General features: G+C 35.5%; 1 protein-coding gene across 10 annotated transcripts in view; it reads left to right on the top strand.

Moving 5' to 3' along the window:
• The window catches only part of CEP128 (centrosomal protein 128), a 359486-nt gene that overhangs the window by 24494 nt on the left and 319645 nt on the right, over nt 1-15347 (top strand). For all 10 annotated transcript variants that reach the window (XM_072963536.1, XM_072963534.1, XM_072963531.1 and 7 more), the window contains 4 exons: nt 5332-5458; nt 7027-7145; nt 9894-9985; nt 13655-13727. In XM_072963536.1, the coding sequence (XP_072819637.1) occupies nt 5332-5458; nt 7027-7145; nt 9894-9985; nt 13655-13727 (411 nt within the window). The remainder of the gene's footprint in view (nt 1-5331; nt 5459-7026; nt 7146-9893; nt 9986-13654; nt 13728-15347) is intronic.

Raw genomic sequence — 15347 nt, 5'->3', positions numbered from 1 at the left:
TCAAAAAGCTTGCTATTAATGAATTTTGGAAAGTCAATATTTTTTTTACTTAAACCAACAAACCAGAGTTCTGGTCCCAGGTGAGATACAGATTAGCGTACTCTCCCGCTGAGTACAGATATAAAACCTCCACTGAATGCATGGAGCTGCTATTTGAGGACTCTGAACAGTGAAGACAGTCCTTGGTGCATGGTTAGTGTGTGCATGAATTTCATTACATCCCTTTGGTCAAATAACACTAGTCCCCAAACAACATAATTCAAATTTCAATAAACACAGTGTATTAATGATGAGTAACTGAAAAGGACAAACTTGGGTGCTAGCTCTTCAGTCCACACAACTATGTAAATAACAGAGCACTGCTTTTGAAATCTGTTGCTGATTGGTCACAAACAGTGAAGAGTATGGTTGTGATACTTCCTTGTATTCCAATGATAAACCTGCATGCTACTTTACAAAAATAAATAATGATAATAATAAAGTGAAAGTGCAGCAAAGAAATGTAATAATACTGGAAGTGAAATCTGAATTCTATTATGGAGGAGTTATAGGTGGGGTTATAAATAAATAGCTGATTGGGGGAATATTGACACTGCTGCTCTTTAAGATTTTCTAGATATACAGCCAGAGGAATTCTTTGAAGTCATTTTTAGGGAATGACAAATTCTTCTAAAGAGCTTGTCTAGATTAAAACATCCCATTTCTTCATTTATTTTTTGCTCTTATATTCATTATCTGTAATCTTTATAATAAAAACTACCATTTACTGAACAAACTAATTTTCCCTAAGTCTTGTTCTAATTATTTTATATACATGATCTTATTTCATCCTCAGAATGTTAGGGTATGAAATGAGTTGACAGGAACAGAAGCAAAAGTGGTATAGCTGAGGAAAGCACTGCCAGACTTCCCTCTGGTCCTTTTGAATCATGATGTCTTTAATGATCACATCTCTTATTAGGAGAACCCGTTGCTGCCTGAATGATCTCCTTTCATTTGGTTTGAAATGTAGTTAGTCCTTTTGAGTTTTACATACATACTTTTTTAATTCATTAAGCTTGACTTATACTTTGTCTCAAATCAGAATGTTTCAAATAGAGACATCACAGGGCTTTCAGAGATCTCTATGAGAATTTTAAAATTTGATATTTTAACGTTAATCTAAAAGCTTACATAGCTTTAAAATTTTTTACATATTTACTGGTTTCCAGAATAATGAGTTGTTTCCCTAGCATTGTCTGCTGGTGACCAGTGATGTTTTTTTCTCCTTGAGTATCATTAACTCACAAATTTATATGTATTTGAAGTGCTTTAATCCATTGTAATTAATATTTTTATTGATTCTCAAATTATTTTATCTTTGGCTAGAGGGAGAGTTCTCTACTTGACTTCTAAGTTTAAAAACATGTCTTAATTTGGATAAACCACCTTGTAAACAAGTATTGCCATTCAATTTCAGTGCCCAAGTTTTACTTTTATTCATACTGGTACATTGCAGCAATGCTTCAGTTGTTTTAGTCTAATATTAAATGAATAGAGGTAAAAGAATAAACTTGTTATATAACCAGTACATTTATATCAAATTGAGGTGAAAATATGTCATAGTATGTTCTCTGATGCTGGTTTTGCAGTATTTCGTAGAGGGGAAAGTGGGGAAAAGGACTAAACATTTGGTGAGGTATTCATGCTAACTCTTAGAATCTGCACCATGGAGTCAGTACCACTGTCTGTGTGAAGCACTGATTTGGTTTCAGCAAAACAGCATCATCCATCATAGTAAACTAATGTTAAATTGGGTTTTATTAGTGTTTTTATGTAATTTCAAATTTCGCTTGCTTTTGTACCTAATTAGAAGTTAAAATCGTAGAGTCTTAAACAATTTTTATAATCTTACATCTCTGTATCACTTTGTTTTTTTATATTAGAAGTTATCAAATTGGCTTTGTATATCATGATTAGATTTTGTGCAGTGTCTGCTATATTATTGCTACTCTTAAGTGTAGGTTTTAATTCTGTTGCATATTTAGCTTTGTGTCTTAGGTGAAAGACCTGTTTTTGCCCTGGTATTTGTAGGAATGATTAAAAAAAATCTTTATTTCACTTATTTACCTTTTATAGTTCATTTTTATATTTTGGTCTTTATATATTAGCCTGTTCATCTATTTGATGGTTTATGGTATATCTTTTTAGATTTTTAAAAATGAGGTTGCCAAATAGAGGTTGTGTCTAACCTCTTCTTTGATTTCTGAAGTGTTTAGTTTTCCAACATCTGTTATTCTTGCTAGATTTTGGGGGTAATGAATAATTTCTCTTGTTCTGCAATATTTTTCCATATGTTCTGTGGTGAGTTTTTTGTTGTTAGCAGGGATATGTGTGTGTATTAGTGTGTGTGTGTGAAAATTCATCCTATTAATCAGCTTTTAGTTACAGCTCAGGATTTGTTAGCAAATAAGCCCACATAAAAAGGATGCTGGCAAGTTCTCCTTCTGGCATTGGTAGATAAGATTATTTTGGATTAACTCTCCCATTCAGAACAACTGGAAAGGCAAAAAAAATGTAAAAAGTAATATTATGAACTCATCAGAGAACCACCAAGGCAGTGAGGAATTTTGTAGTCAAGATCTGGCAAAAATTGAAGTCCGGCTTAGTCCTGCATTTGGGACTCTTACTCCATCAAGGCAGAAGCTGACTGCAAAAGAGATGGCTTAGAAGCAGATAGGATAGAATTAGAGCTATTGATAGACTCAAAGAGGCTAGGGAGGCCAAAATTGGGGTTCAAGCACCCTCTAGCTTTTGATTGAGATCTCTAAGAGTGATAGTCTAGGAAAAATGGTGAACTGAAAATAAGAGCAGTGATAAACTGAAAATTGACCAACCCTAATGGGGACAGAAGCTCAGCTATGAATCATCTCGGTTCTAATTGAATTAAGGTGCTTAGGGCTTCCTCGTGACTCTAGCCTGACTTCCTAATAGAACCAAAACCAAATCCCTTCTGAAGGAAGATATCATCATACAGAGCTTTAAATAATCTCTACAATTTTTCATATACAAAGTCTATCAATGATAAAAGTACTCAGGCTTAAGAAGTGACTGAAAATCAAGGGAAAAAACAGACATCAGAAACTTAAAAAAATACAATTAACTTGTTCAAGAAATTAAAGGACAAGATTGAGGATTTTGACAAAGAATTGGAAACTTTAAAAAAGAATCAAATGAACATTGCAGAAACAAATATAACCACAATAAGCAAACATAAATAAATTAGAAAAAACATCAACAGATGGATTAATTAGCTTGTATACAGCTTGTATACAATTGAAGAGAGAATTAATAAATTAAGAGATAGGCCAGCATAGTAATTCCAAAAAGAAGAATGGAGGAATGAGAGGATGAACAACACAGAAAAGAGCATAGATGACAAATGAGATTTGGTAAAAAGATACAACTTAAATGCAAATGGATTTCCAGAAGGAGTAGGAGGAAAGAATGGGGCAGAAAGAATGAAGAGAATGTGGCTGAAAATTTACAACACATGAAGGACACCAAGCTACAGATTCTATACTCTATATGGGTCAAAATGGAATAACTACAAATAAAACTGCCCATAGTCATAGCATAGTAAAACCACTGACAGTCAAAGAGAAAATCTTAAATATAGCCAGAGCTATAAAGGGCTACAATAATAGGAAACAATAATTAGAGATGACAGCTGACTTTGCTTCCAAAGGGATAGTCAACTATACTTCAGTTAATAAAAAACGAACAAATACAAACTATGAGGAAAAAGTGGAACTGACATCAGGCTTAGCTTGAAAGATGTGAGTAATAAAGATAAACACAGGAAAAGTTAGTAGAGCTGGTTCTGTCACTGACTTGTGTGATCTAAAGTCATTTTACATTTCTAGTCTTTTTTTCAAGTTACAGTTTAGATTTGAGCTTTTTAATTTTTACACTGTTTAATCTTATTCTGAGCCTTTGTCATAGATAACTCATAGGCTATTTTATGTTCACTGTGTAAGATCTCTTGTCTTCGTATATGTTACAAATAGTTCTATTTTACTTGTGGATAAATTACTCTCCAGGTTGACCTTAGTTCCCCCAGGCCTCATCTGTATGTTTCCCTGGACTGATAGTCTGGGTCCTACAGCTGGAGAACACTCAGGCGGGATGGGGTTGCACATATCTCAGTTTAGACAAGCAAAGAGAGATGGTATGGAAGTGTTAGCTTTTTTTTTTGTTGTTCCCCCCAGAAATGAGAGCAGCAGTAGAGAGAGATTACTGAAATCCTAACTGTATTTCTTTTAATCCAGACTGTTTTCATGAACTTGGTTCTCCAGCAGACCTAAATCCAAACAACCAAAATGAAGAATTTACTCATTTGTGACTCATATTCTGTTTCAGCTGTGTTCTCCCTTTAGCAGAGGCTACTTTCTTCCTACACAGCTCTTCAAGGAAATCAACTTCATTCAGTTTTTTTTTTTTGTGACATTCTCTTTAAAGAGTTACAGGTAATTTGTTTTCTGGATCCATATGTTGTTTGGCTAAAACATCTAGACTGAAGTTTCTCAGCAATTCAGGGGGTGTGGATTTTCCTCTTTGTTCCTTTGGGTTTCAGTTGAACCCTCTTTTCAGGTCTATAGCTCTGCACAGCTCTGGAGAGTATTCCCAGCAGTTAGTGTGTTTTTATTTAATGTAGTTCTTTAGGTCTAAAAAGATGTCTTATATCCCCTGCTGGCTAACTCCCTAACAATCTGAAGAGAACACATGGATAACTGTAATCCCTAGTTTGTGCTATCAGTCTGACATCTGACCACATGGTTTTCTTGGATTTGAAATCTTTGAATGAATGAAAGAGATGTTCTGACAGAGTTAGGCAGTGCGCATTTTCCTCATAGCAGCAGTCACTGTGACAGCTGTTCACTTTCCTGTTTTGTTGCAGACATGGGGTTTCTGAAGGAATGTTTAGAAGGGAGAAAGGCTTTCTCTCTTTCTCAGATGTGTTGGCCTTGTTACATTTCTCAGCATGGGTGGCACGTCAGTCTGGTTTTGTAAGCGCTTAGATAGTACACATCTCTTCCATATTCTGATAATAGGAAGGTGGAGTAGGTAGTGACAGATGCTGTTTAAAACCAGGTGTTAGAATTGGTTCTTAAAATACTTATGTTGGCTATTTTTATGTTTCCTAACATAATTTAGTTCAAAATTTCCCTGATACAAATTCTCTTTAGGAACTCAGTTAGTTCAGAAATAACTTTAAAAATCTCCAGGCTATTTGCATTTGGAAGTTGTTTAAAGAAAATAACCTTCCCATCATTATATTCTTTAACTTAGTTAAAAGAAAGCTTGGAACAATCAATAGGCCAACTGCGGAGTCAACGTTTGTTGAGAAACTCAGGAGGGAGAAGTGTTTCTGTTACAAGTCTGAGTACAAGTGACCTCGATGGTGGCACCGTGACAGGTAAACTCTTCAGATGTTCTGAAAACCCCTTTTTTTTCCCTCCTTAAAAATATTCCTGAAGTACCTACTGAATGCATGTAATTGACCTGGGGCCCTTTGCTGCAGTGCTTGCATGGGCTAAGACCTGAGGGTGGGACCTGGGACCTGGGACCATGGGCTCAAAATACAAAGAAATTGTAAGAGACTAAAAATAACTGGGTGCATGCACAGTTAGGGCAAATTGTGAACAACAAGATTAGAAAAGACCAAAAACCCAACTGCTACTTCTGGGGTGTCTGGAGCAAAAGCAGGGTACTGTGCGTGATCTCCACATATAGCACCACCAAGGGGGTGGGCAGACCACCTAAGCCACCCCTCTGGCCCAACTTCTGCACCCTCCCCTTCCCTCACCCCATTTAAGAGCCCAGCTTGCCCCCTCTTTCCCCCCAGCTCAGGGAGCGAGCAAGGGCACCTGTTAGTTGTTCTCACTCCCTCCCGCTGCAGCATGAGTCCTGATAAAACCTAGCCTGAATTTCTTGTCTGGCCTCTTATCAATTGCTATTGATTAAGGAGTCCAAGAACCCTGGTCAGGAACATAATCTTTGGATAAATACAGCCTGTACATAAAGTCATACAAACAAGGTGTTAGAAGATGCAGTTAGGATTTTATAGTGAATATTTTGAAATATGTTGAATGGGACTTTGATCTTCTGAGTTTATTACTGTTGTTTCTTCCCATACTCTGTAGACAATGTAGAGCTTTTCCTGGCGAAACCTGGATTTAATTGTCTGCCTCTAATCAAAACAAACACACAAGTAGGATTTACCATGTGGTGTACTTTCTGGGTTAGAAGTCTTGTCCTAGCTCCATAGTTTTTCAGATGTCTCATTATGAAGCATCCTGTGACACTTACTAAGAGCAGGGGAATTTTATCCTTGGTGTGCAGCTAGATTTCAGTGGCTACATAGAAGGTGATAATACTTTGCCTAGAATTAATCTACTTTTCTACATTATTGAGGGTCATGTTTGAATAGAAAAGACTTAGAGAAGTCTGCAGTGAAGAGGTGATTTAGTTAGTGAACATTGGTAGCTTGCATTGTTAATATTGCTGTTGATCATGATAATGATGATTAAAAATTGGACAGTTATTCTTTATGTAGTTTAGTTTTTACTGATTTTTAAACACCATTTATATTTTAGATGAATTAATATGTTATTTGAAAAATTCTGTTTTATTAGATCTCAGGGAGTCATCAAAGTTATTTTTATTTAGCAATTTATTATTTTTATGTAAGAGAAAATATTATATTTCTTCTTTGAAAAGTACAGCCAGTTAGAACTTTGATGTGTTCCATTTACAGGTTATTTCTGTTGTTCACGTTGTCTACTTTAAGAGCAAGATAAGTGCCAGTTTTGTGGAATTTTATAGCCACAGCAGGGTACTTGTTTGTGGTTGTCTGTGGGAAATAGTCTGGGTTAAGGGCATGTATATATATTCATGTCTGCCATGTATTTACTGAGTAAAATTTTAGATTGTTTCTTCTCATTTAGTGTTTTTAATCCTCTCCCTTTTCTTTCTTTTGTAAAGAGAGCCACCATTTTCCACCTACCTCACCTCTCAAGGACTATGGAGATCAACAGGGTATTAAACGAAACAGGTCCAGAGCTGGTGTCCGATTCGTTCAGGAGACTGATGACGTGGGCCAGGTACTCTGTACCCATTCTGCGGTCTGTATTCCTTGAATTCTATTTAAATGACTGACATTTGAATTTTATGGCAATATTTTAACCAAGTTTGATCATCAGTAACTGTAGTGATTTTTTTTTTAAACCAAGTAAACTATTTTATTTTCAATGTATTAATCGTCATCATACATTTATTTTGAACTTTGTTATGGGGGATTATATTTTGTAGAACATTTAAAAGTGAGTTTAGTTGGACATGTTTTATTTCCTTGTTCAGCTGGCTCACTCTTCTCTAAGCCCTAAGTCAGCTACTTTCTATTTTGCCAAGTTTGGTTTAGTATGAACAAGTTAGTCTTTGTGTGGTTAACCTATTGATTTTTCCATTAGTGTTTTTCTGATTGTTGAATCGTTGATGGAGCCACTGTCTATTAAGCAAGAATTCTAGACTTTTTCTACATAGTCACTAAAAATTTTGAAGGTATTAGTTCTGTGGAAATATTTCTTTTTCTGTTTTTTTTAAACTACTCTGCAAGAGCTGAAATTTTTTGTTGTTGTAGCTTTGGGTATCTAATTAGATAAGGGCTACGAGATGTTGCCGACTTTGATGCCTTTTGGTAGTTTTAAGATTGAGGGCTCAGAGTTTGTTGGGATACTCATCTGTAACTTTTTCTTGTAATAGCATAAGATAAAGAGAGGACAGAACCAAGTGCATTGGAAGACACCTTATAGAAACTTTTGACTGTTTTTTTTTTCTTTTTTTGGTAGGTGCAGCTTGCTAGTGTGGATTATGTGGTTAAACTTAGAGCAGAGAACAATATCCTAACATTACTCATTTACTCTTTCATTTTATTTATTTAGTGCCTCTGTCCTGGGACAGTGTTTGTGCTTGGAAACAGTGATGAGCAAAAGCCTTGTCTTTTCATGCAGCTTACAAGTTAGAGAGGGAGCTAGATACCAATCAAAAAGTACCTTAGTATACTTGTAATTATGAGCTGAGATGAGTGCTATGACAGAAAGAAGCATTGGGCTATGGGAGTGTATAGTTTAGGGACCTGCCCCAGTCAGGGAACGCTCCCCAAAGAAAGGCTGATTGAGCTGAGATCTGAAAGTTGAGTAAGTCATTTGAGGTAGAAGTAGTATTTGGAAGGAAGGAAGATATCATCTATGAGTAATTTAAAGAAGGCCATGTGGCTAAAGAAGTATGAAGCCTTGAGACAATGCACAGCCTTGTAAGAGAGTGACAATTATTTTGAAAAGATCACTCTGGCTCTAGTGTAGAAAATGGAGTCAGTGTGGGCAAACCAGTTAGAAGGATATTGCTGTGAGCTGTTGGTCACTTGGGTTAGGATAAATGGAGTTGGAGAGAAGGTGGCAGATATAAAAGGTATTTTGGTGGATAAAAATGAAAGGTCTTGATGATCACATTACCATTTGGGGAGGGTGGGAATTAGTGAAAAGGAGATGTCAAAGATGAGTCCTAGGATTCTGGTTTGCAAAACTGGAAAATCATGATGGCAAAAACCTAAGTGAATAGTCTGTTTTTCATCTGCCATGTTAACTCCGCTCCTTTCTTTTTAATTTTTCTTCCCTGTTTTGTCTGCTTTCTTAAGATGACCTTTAGCTCCACATGACTGTGCACTTTCTTAATGCCCCAGTGTAGCATTTGTGGTTCTTTTTCCAGGGCTGTCTCCCACGTTAAATTGTGAGCCACTTGTTTCCCAGCACAGTTGGTGGCATTGATTAGTTGCTTAATGTGCATTTACTGAAATGAATCAATTTTGTTGTTTCTGCAAAACTTTAAGTTTTTAAAAATTATAAATTATAGCCTACACATACATGTTTAACATACACATTTATAATTAAAAGTACAAGAATATGAATGAAAATCCATGTAACCACCACCTAGACCAAGAAATAGAGGATTATTATACACCCCAAACCTTTTTTATGCTCCTCCTTTTCCCAAGGGCTATAACTGTTGTGATTTCTGTATTAATCATTCTCTTGATTTTTTAAAAAAAAATCATTTTTGCTACTTATATCTTGTTTAGTATTGCCTGCTTTTAAACTTTATATAAAGGGAATAATGCTGTATGTCTTCTTTTGTAACTCGCCTTTTTCATTTGATGTTTTGTTTTTGAAGTGTGGGTAGATTTGATCATTTCATTTTCACTGCTGTATGATTCTCCAGGGGAGGAACATGTCACAATTTATCTCCATTCTGTTTGTACTGAACTTTTGGCTTGTTTTCAGTGTTCTCATCATGAACAGTGCTGCTCCAGACATTCTTGTTCATGGTTCCTCGTGCACGTGGGCAAGGGTTTCTCAGCAGCATGGGTCGGCACACTGGTCTAGTTGAATGAAGCTCTGCTGTAACACAGCCACACTCATTTGTTTATGGCTACTTTTGTGCTATTATGGCAGAGTTGAGTAATTGTCACAGAGACCCTATAGCCTGAAAGCCTGAAATATTTGCTGTTGTACCCTTTACAGAAAAAGTTTGCTGACCCTTAGAGTATCTGTAAAGAATAAAATACTGCACTATAGAGGATGCTAATAATTAACATTATATATAGTTTTAAAAACTTTTCTTTGGGAAAAAATATTTTATTTCTTTTAGAATAGACATTTATTAATTTTATTATGTCTTGGTAACATAATATTTGGGCATTATTTGCAAAAAACAAGTTCTTGTTCTTACTCTCAGTGAATCTTCATGGAAGAATTCAGCAAAACCCTAAACGGATAACTGTGTTTTGCCTTTATTAGTTTCATGCTTTTCATCAATCCCTCCGAGACCTCAGCAGTGAACAAGTTCGCCTTGGAGATGATTTCAACCGGGAACTTGCCAGAAGAAGCCGGTAAAAGCTGAATATGGTTTTTGTTGGAGGCATGAATTATTAGAAGAATAAAATTGCTTCTGTAATTGACATGTTTACATGAATTTAAAAAATAGTTCTGTGTTTTTATACCAGTATTTTAAAGTGAATTAATAGAGCCATTGAAAACCCTTTGGATTTAAAATATATCATGACTGAATGTTAGACAAATTAATTTCATATTTTAAAAAATATTTTAATTATTACAATGGAATGCTGACATTATGGAGAAAGACATTGTGAAACCTTAGCAAAGAGGTAGATTTGCAAATCTTTGGAAAGAAAGACAGAGACCAAGTGACTGACAATGGAGCATAAAAAAGCATAATGTGGAATTTTGTCAGTGGACATGAGCCATTGTAGAATCTGATATTTCAGCTTTCAGTTGAAATCTTCAAAAGCCAGTTGTTTATATCTGCCCAGTCTTTGCAATTTTGTCACTACTTGGAGACTACCCAGAATTACCACTTTACTTAAAATTTTTTCACCGTCTTCATTTTCATCATCAGCAGTGACAGGTGACTTTCATTTGGAGGCCATATTTTTACAAGAAAAAAAAATTTTGCCCCTTTTTGAGCAGTGAATAAGGACCAACAAAGGTGAATTGAAATTTGTTTACCAAGTTTACTTGCTAACTCCCACTCTAGCTAATGAAATCATTCCACTCACCAGTTTTGTGTTGCTATAGCAAAAAGAGTCAAAGCTATAAATGTTAAATCTATGAATATCAACTGTATTCTGCATAACTTTTCTGCTTCTGTATTAGGAAAACAGGAAATTTAATAATAAAAATTAAATATCTTACTATTATCATTATTACTACCACCACTAGTTAATGTTATTGAGCACTTATTTTATGTCAAGTGGATTTAGGTTTAATTCTCGCAACAATTCTAACAAGGTGGCCTTTATTATTTTCCCCATTTTTGGGGGATGTAGAAGCAGGGGCACAGAGTGATGAAGTAACTTAGTGTGCTGAACATCAAACAGGGGTGATGTGGTGGAGTCAGAATTCAAATGTAGACAGTAAGACCCCAGAGTGTCTACCCTGCATCACTTACAGTATGCTGTCGTTCAAGATCATTTTCACATGTAGCTGATACTACTGTATTTCTAAGCTATATTATTAACCTTTTAAACTGGTAAGGGTTAGTTAATTTAATATTAGATATTTATTTCTGACAGGTTGATAAAATCAACAGAATGGCATTAACATTCTACTATAGTGTGTTCTTGGAGTGGCTTTATTATGTAACTTTTCCACACTGGAAAGAAAGAAACAAATGAAGCACTAGGAACATAGGTTTCAGGAAACACCTGTCTTGTAATAAGATACAGGGGAAGTTGCCGGGATGGTTTTAGCTGACTAGTTTCAGTGGTCATTTGGACATGCAGTAGTGGACTGGGAATCTTCTGATCTGTGTGCTGGTACCATCTGGTAACAGTTTTGTGACCTTGAGGCATGTGTAAGGCAGAGAAACTTCATTTAATCCCAAATGGGAGTCAAATTTCTTGTGAAACTTAGTGGCTTAACTTTGTGGATGAGGAAGATTTTAGGATTCAATTCTGTTTTACTTGTACCACAATTCTTAATTCATGTTTATAAAAATACTGGGTACGAAGTCATTAGATTTAACTGCATATGTGATTCAGAAAGGTTAATATTCTCATTTAATTACTAATTAAATTTTTTTCTTGAGATTCATTGCAAAAGACACAATGAATAACAAAAGTACACTGGAAACTAGACTTTCAGAAAGGATTAAATAAAGTTTAATTCAGAACTCACCTGCTTTGGATGCCACATGAGAAATTGATTTGAGGTGGGCAAATTAGAAGACTGTTGCATTAGCATGAGAAGATGGTGGCTTGACCAGGATTATGGCAAGGACACAATGGACAAGGATGTTTCAAGATGTTTTTTTTTTGGCGACTGAGAGCTAGGACTTGGCAATGAATTGGATATGAGGGGTAACAGAGAATAAACCAAGGATGACCCTCAGATTTCTGATTTGAGTAACTGAATAGATGGTTATTCCATTTCTGAAGTACAGAGACTGGTGAGGGTAGTTGAGGTATAGAAATTAAGAGTTTGGCCTTGGATATGTTAGGCTTGAGATGCTTGTGAGACATCCAGGTGGAAATGTAAAATACACAGCTAGGTATTTACTCTGGAACTCAAAGGAAAAGTCTGTTAGAGAAATTCAAAAGTGGTTGGCGTATGGAAGTAGCATTTGGAAGTATGCAAAGGGGTGGTATCTAGAGAGAAACTGTAGGGAAAGCGTCAAGGACAGGGCTGAGTGCTAAAGAATTCCAGCATGCTGAAGTCTTCTACAAAAAGAGGAGCTGGCTTGAGAAGGAACAGCCAGTGAGATGTGGAAAATCCAGCAGCACATGGAACCACAAAAGCTAAAAACGAAGTACAAGTAAAGAGGATTTTCTGAGGTTTAAAGACTTAGAAAATTTACCTTTTAAGGTCACTTCTTTCCAAGGAAATTACCTAAGAACATACAAGTAAAATAAAATGGTAATCAAGAAAGAGGAAGATACAGGTTACAAGAAATAGTGAAACTAACCCAGAATGTCAGTGAAAGAAATTCCCAGCATGATAGACATAGAGCAGGCCCAGGAGATATTTACTCTAAGTGAGAGCAGGAAGTGTCTTTTGAGAAGAATGTAGTCAGTAAGAATGGAGTTAATTCTTAATAGATGATTCAGTAGTAAGTGGGAAAAAATACCAATTATATGATAAATAAGGCCCATATAATTGCCAAAAATAATGGGAAACTCTAGAAACAAACAAAAGCACAAGAAGCTGATCCAAGTAGAAAGCTGATTAAAATGTGAGCATGATAGAATGGAAACAAAAAGCGTCAATTCTCTATGATGGAGCAATTCATTAGGGGTATAAATACATTAAGTAAGTTACACAGATTATCAATAGAAGAACTAAAAGTAATAATAAATTTGTCTGAAATTGGAGAGGAGTGTGTGTAAGCTAAACATTTCAAAACAGTTGAAAATGGAGGTAACCAGCAACAGAATTAAGAATGTAAATCCTTGAGCATGGTTGCCACTGGGCAGTGGAACCAGAAGTAAGGAAGAGTGAGACAGGAAGGGCTTTGCTTTTCTTTGTAAGTTTTTTTTGTACTATTTGATGTTTTTTAAAATCAGGTATGTTATTAATTCAATGGGAAAAAAGATAATGGGAGGTAAGTTAGGACAGAGTTTGTACAGCACATTCTGATGTAATTTGGTTACAAATTGCTAGAGAAGATGTGAGATCAGGAGCTTTGTTTTCCTTCCCTCTTCCATTCTTCTTAATTTAAAGTGGGAGATATTGCAGCCTATTTGTTTATTGAAGGTGATGGGCCAGTATAACATTGTTTCTCCAAGTGTAATCCCCAGACCAGTAGCATTAGCATCTCCTGGGAATTTATAGGAATGCACATTCTTGGGCTCCATGGCAGATCAGCTGATTCAGCAGTCTGTATTTGTAACAAGCCGTCTGGGTGTTGCATATATTGGCTAACACTTAAGAACCACTGCAGCAGAGTATTATGTGATAACATATGATGATGATGTAAATTTCACAAATTATGTATATTTCCTCAAATAACTAATATAAAATATTTTTCTTTGTTTGTGTAGGTCAGATGCTGAAACAAAAAGGGCTTTGGAAGAGCTGACTGAAAAACTTAATGAAGCCCAGAAACAAGAAGTGGTGAGATCTCTTTGTTTACTGAAAAAAAAGTTTTATTTCGTATGCAGGTGGTAGAGAGAGTGGTTGAGCCAGTCATAATCCCAAAGAAGTTTAGTAGATCTTAACTTTTTGGATGGTATATGCCATTTTGTCTAAAGATATGTTCTTGCACCTCTTATAAAATGTTCATGAGTTTTAGGTATTTAACTCTGAAATATTTACGGTTTGATAACTATATCTATACTAGAGATAGAATTAATTTTTAGAGTTTGTTATGAATATTTGAAAGATATTTTAAATTTCATTGACTCAGTGATTTTTGTGGCTCTTATTAAATGATATTTGAGAAATACAGAATTTTTTGCTAGTGACTCTGTAGCTCTCCCCATGAAGTATTTTCAGGTCAGCTCACATAAGCGTGTGATCACAGTTGCTGCAAAGACTCCTTGCTGTCAGTTTTTGTTTGACATGGTACTGACTGAAAAAAACCCTGATTCTCAAGTTTTATTATCTCAAACTTAGATTGTTGATACTCATTGTTCATCGGTTTCTTTTTATCAAATCATTATTCTTGCTGGAATTAAAGTTAAAAATGAAGTACATACAAGTGTCCATTTCTTTGCATCATCAGTTTCTTTAGGGTAAAAACATCAATAGAAATTGTCACTTAACTGTTACACATTGCTCCTGACGTAAATAAATATGTATTCATTCATTTCCCGTAGTATCTTTGTTTTTTTAAGACAAGAATGGTAGCAGAATTTTCTTTTCTGAACCTGTTTTATTCAAACTGAGAGTTTCCTAATTATTTTTCTCCAGTTGTCACTGTGTTTACAGTTCCTTGCATGGATATATTGAGTTTATTTTGGAGTTGAAATTTATTGGCCCACATATGCTGAGAGTTGGATATGCTCTGTTTTCAAAGTGATCAGCTTAGGTACGACTCTTCTTGAGTGAAGTTTGTGCATTTCAAAAATATAAATGAGCCCCTGGCCACATAAAAACACCTCCCTCTTGTGTTTTGGTGCTAATATCTTTGTGAAGTGCCCCAGAGAGGTGAAGATACAATGCCCCGCTTCTGTTGAAGTAGACAAAGTCTTTGCAGTTAGCGTGTGATGAGGTGGCATCTAATGTGCGATCAGGATATGGGATACTTCTTTTTTTTTTTAACATAAAGTCCTAGACTTTTCCAGACATACCAAGGGCATCTTCGATTTAAACTGTACCAGTCTAAAATATCTAAAATACTGTATACTTCAAAAAAAAAGTTTTTTTCTGAGATGAACAGATTGATGTCTTTCTTATTTAATTGCAGTAGGTCACACAGCAAGAAATCTGTACCATTGTCTGATTTACATACTATATAAATAGGTGCTGAAAGCACATTTTTAACAACGTAGCTCCAAGGTCCTCAGTAACTTACTAAATGATCCTCTGGCTCGTCTCATAAATTCTATAGTGGAACCTGTAACTTGGCAAGGGACCTGCTGAGGCTTTGTCTTTTTTTTTTTTCCCCCTTATTTTTAATTTAAAAAGTTTGAGGATTTAATGTACTTATAGACAAGTACACATGTTAATGTATCACTTGATGAATTATTACAGGGTGAGCACACCTGTGTAACCGCCACTCTGATATAGAAA

Source organism: Vicugna pacos, chromosome 6, assembly GCF_048564905.1.
Source record: "Vicugna pacos chromosome 6, VicPac4, whole genome shotgun sequence".
In the NCBI taxonomy this organism is placed as follows: domain Eukaryota; kingdom Metazoa; phylum Chordata; class Mammalia; order Artiodactyla; family Camelidae; genus Vicugna; species Vicugna pacos.
This window is presented reverse-complemented; position numbering and strand designations above follow the sequence as displayed.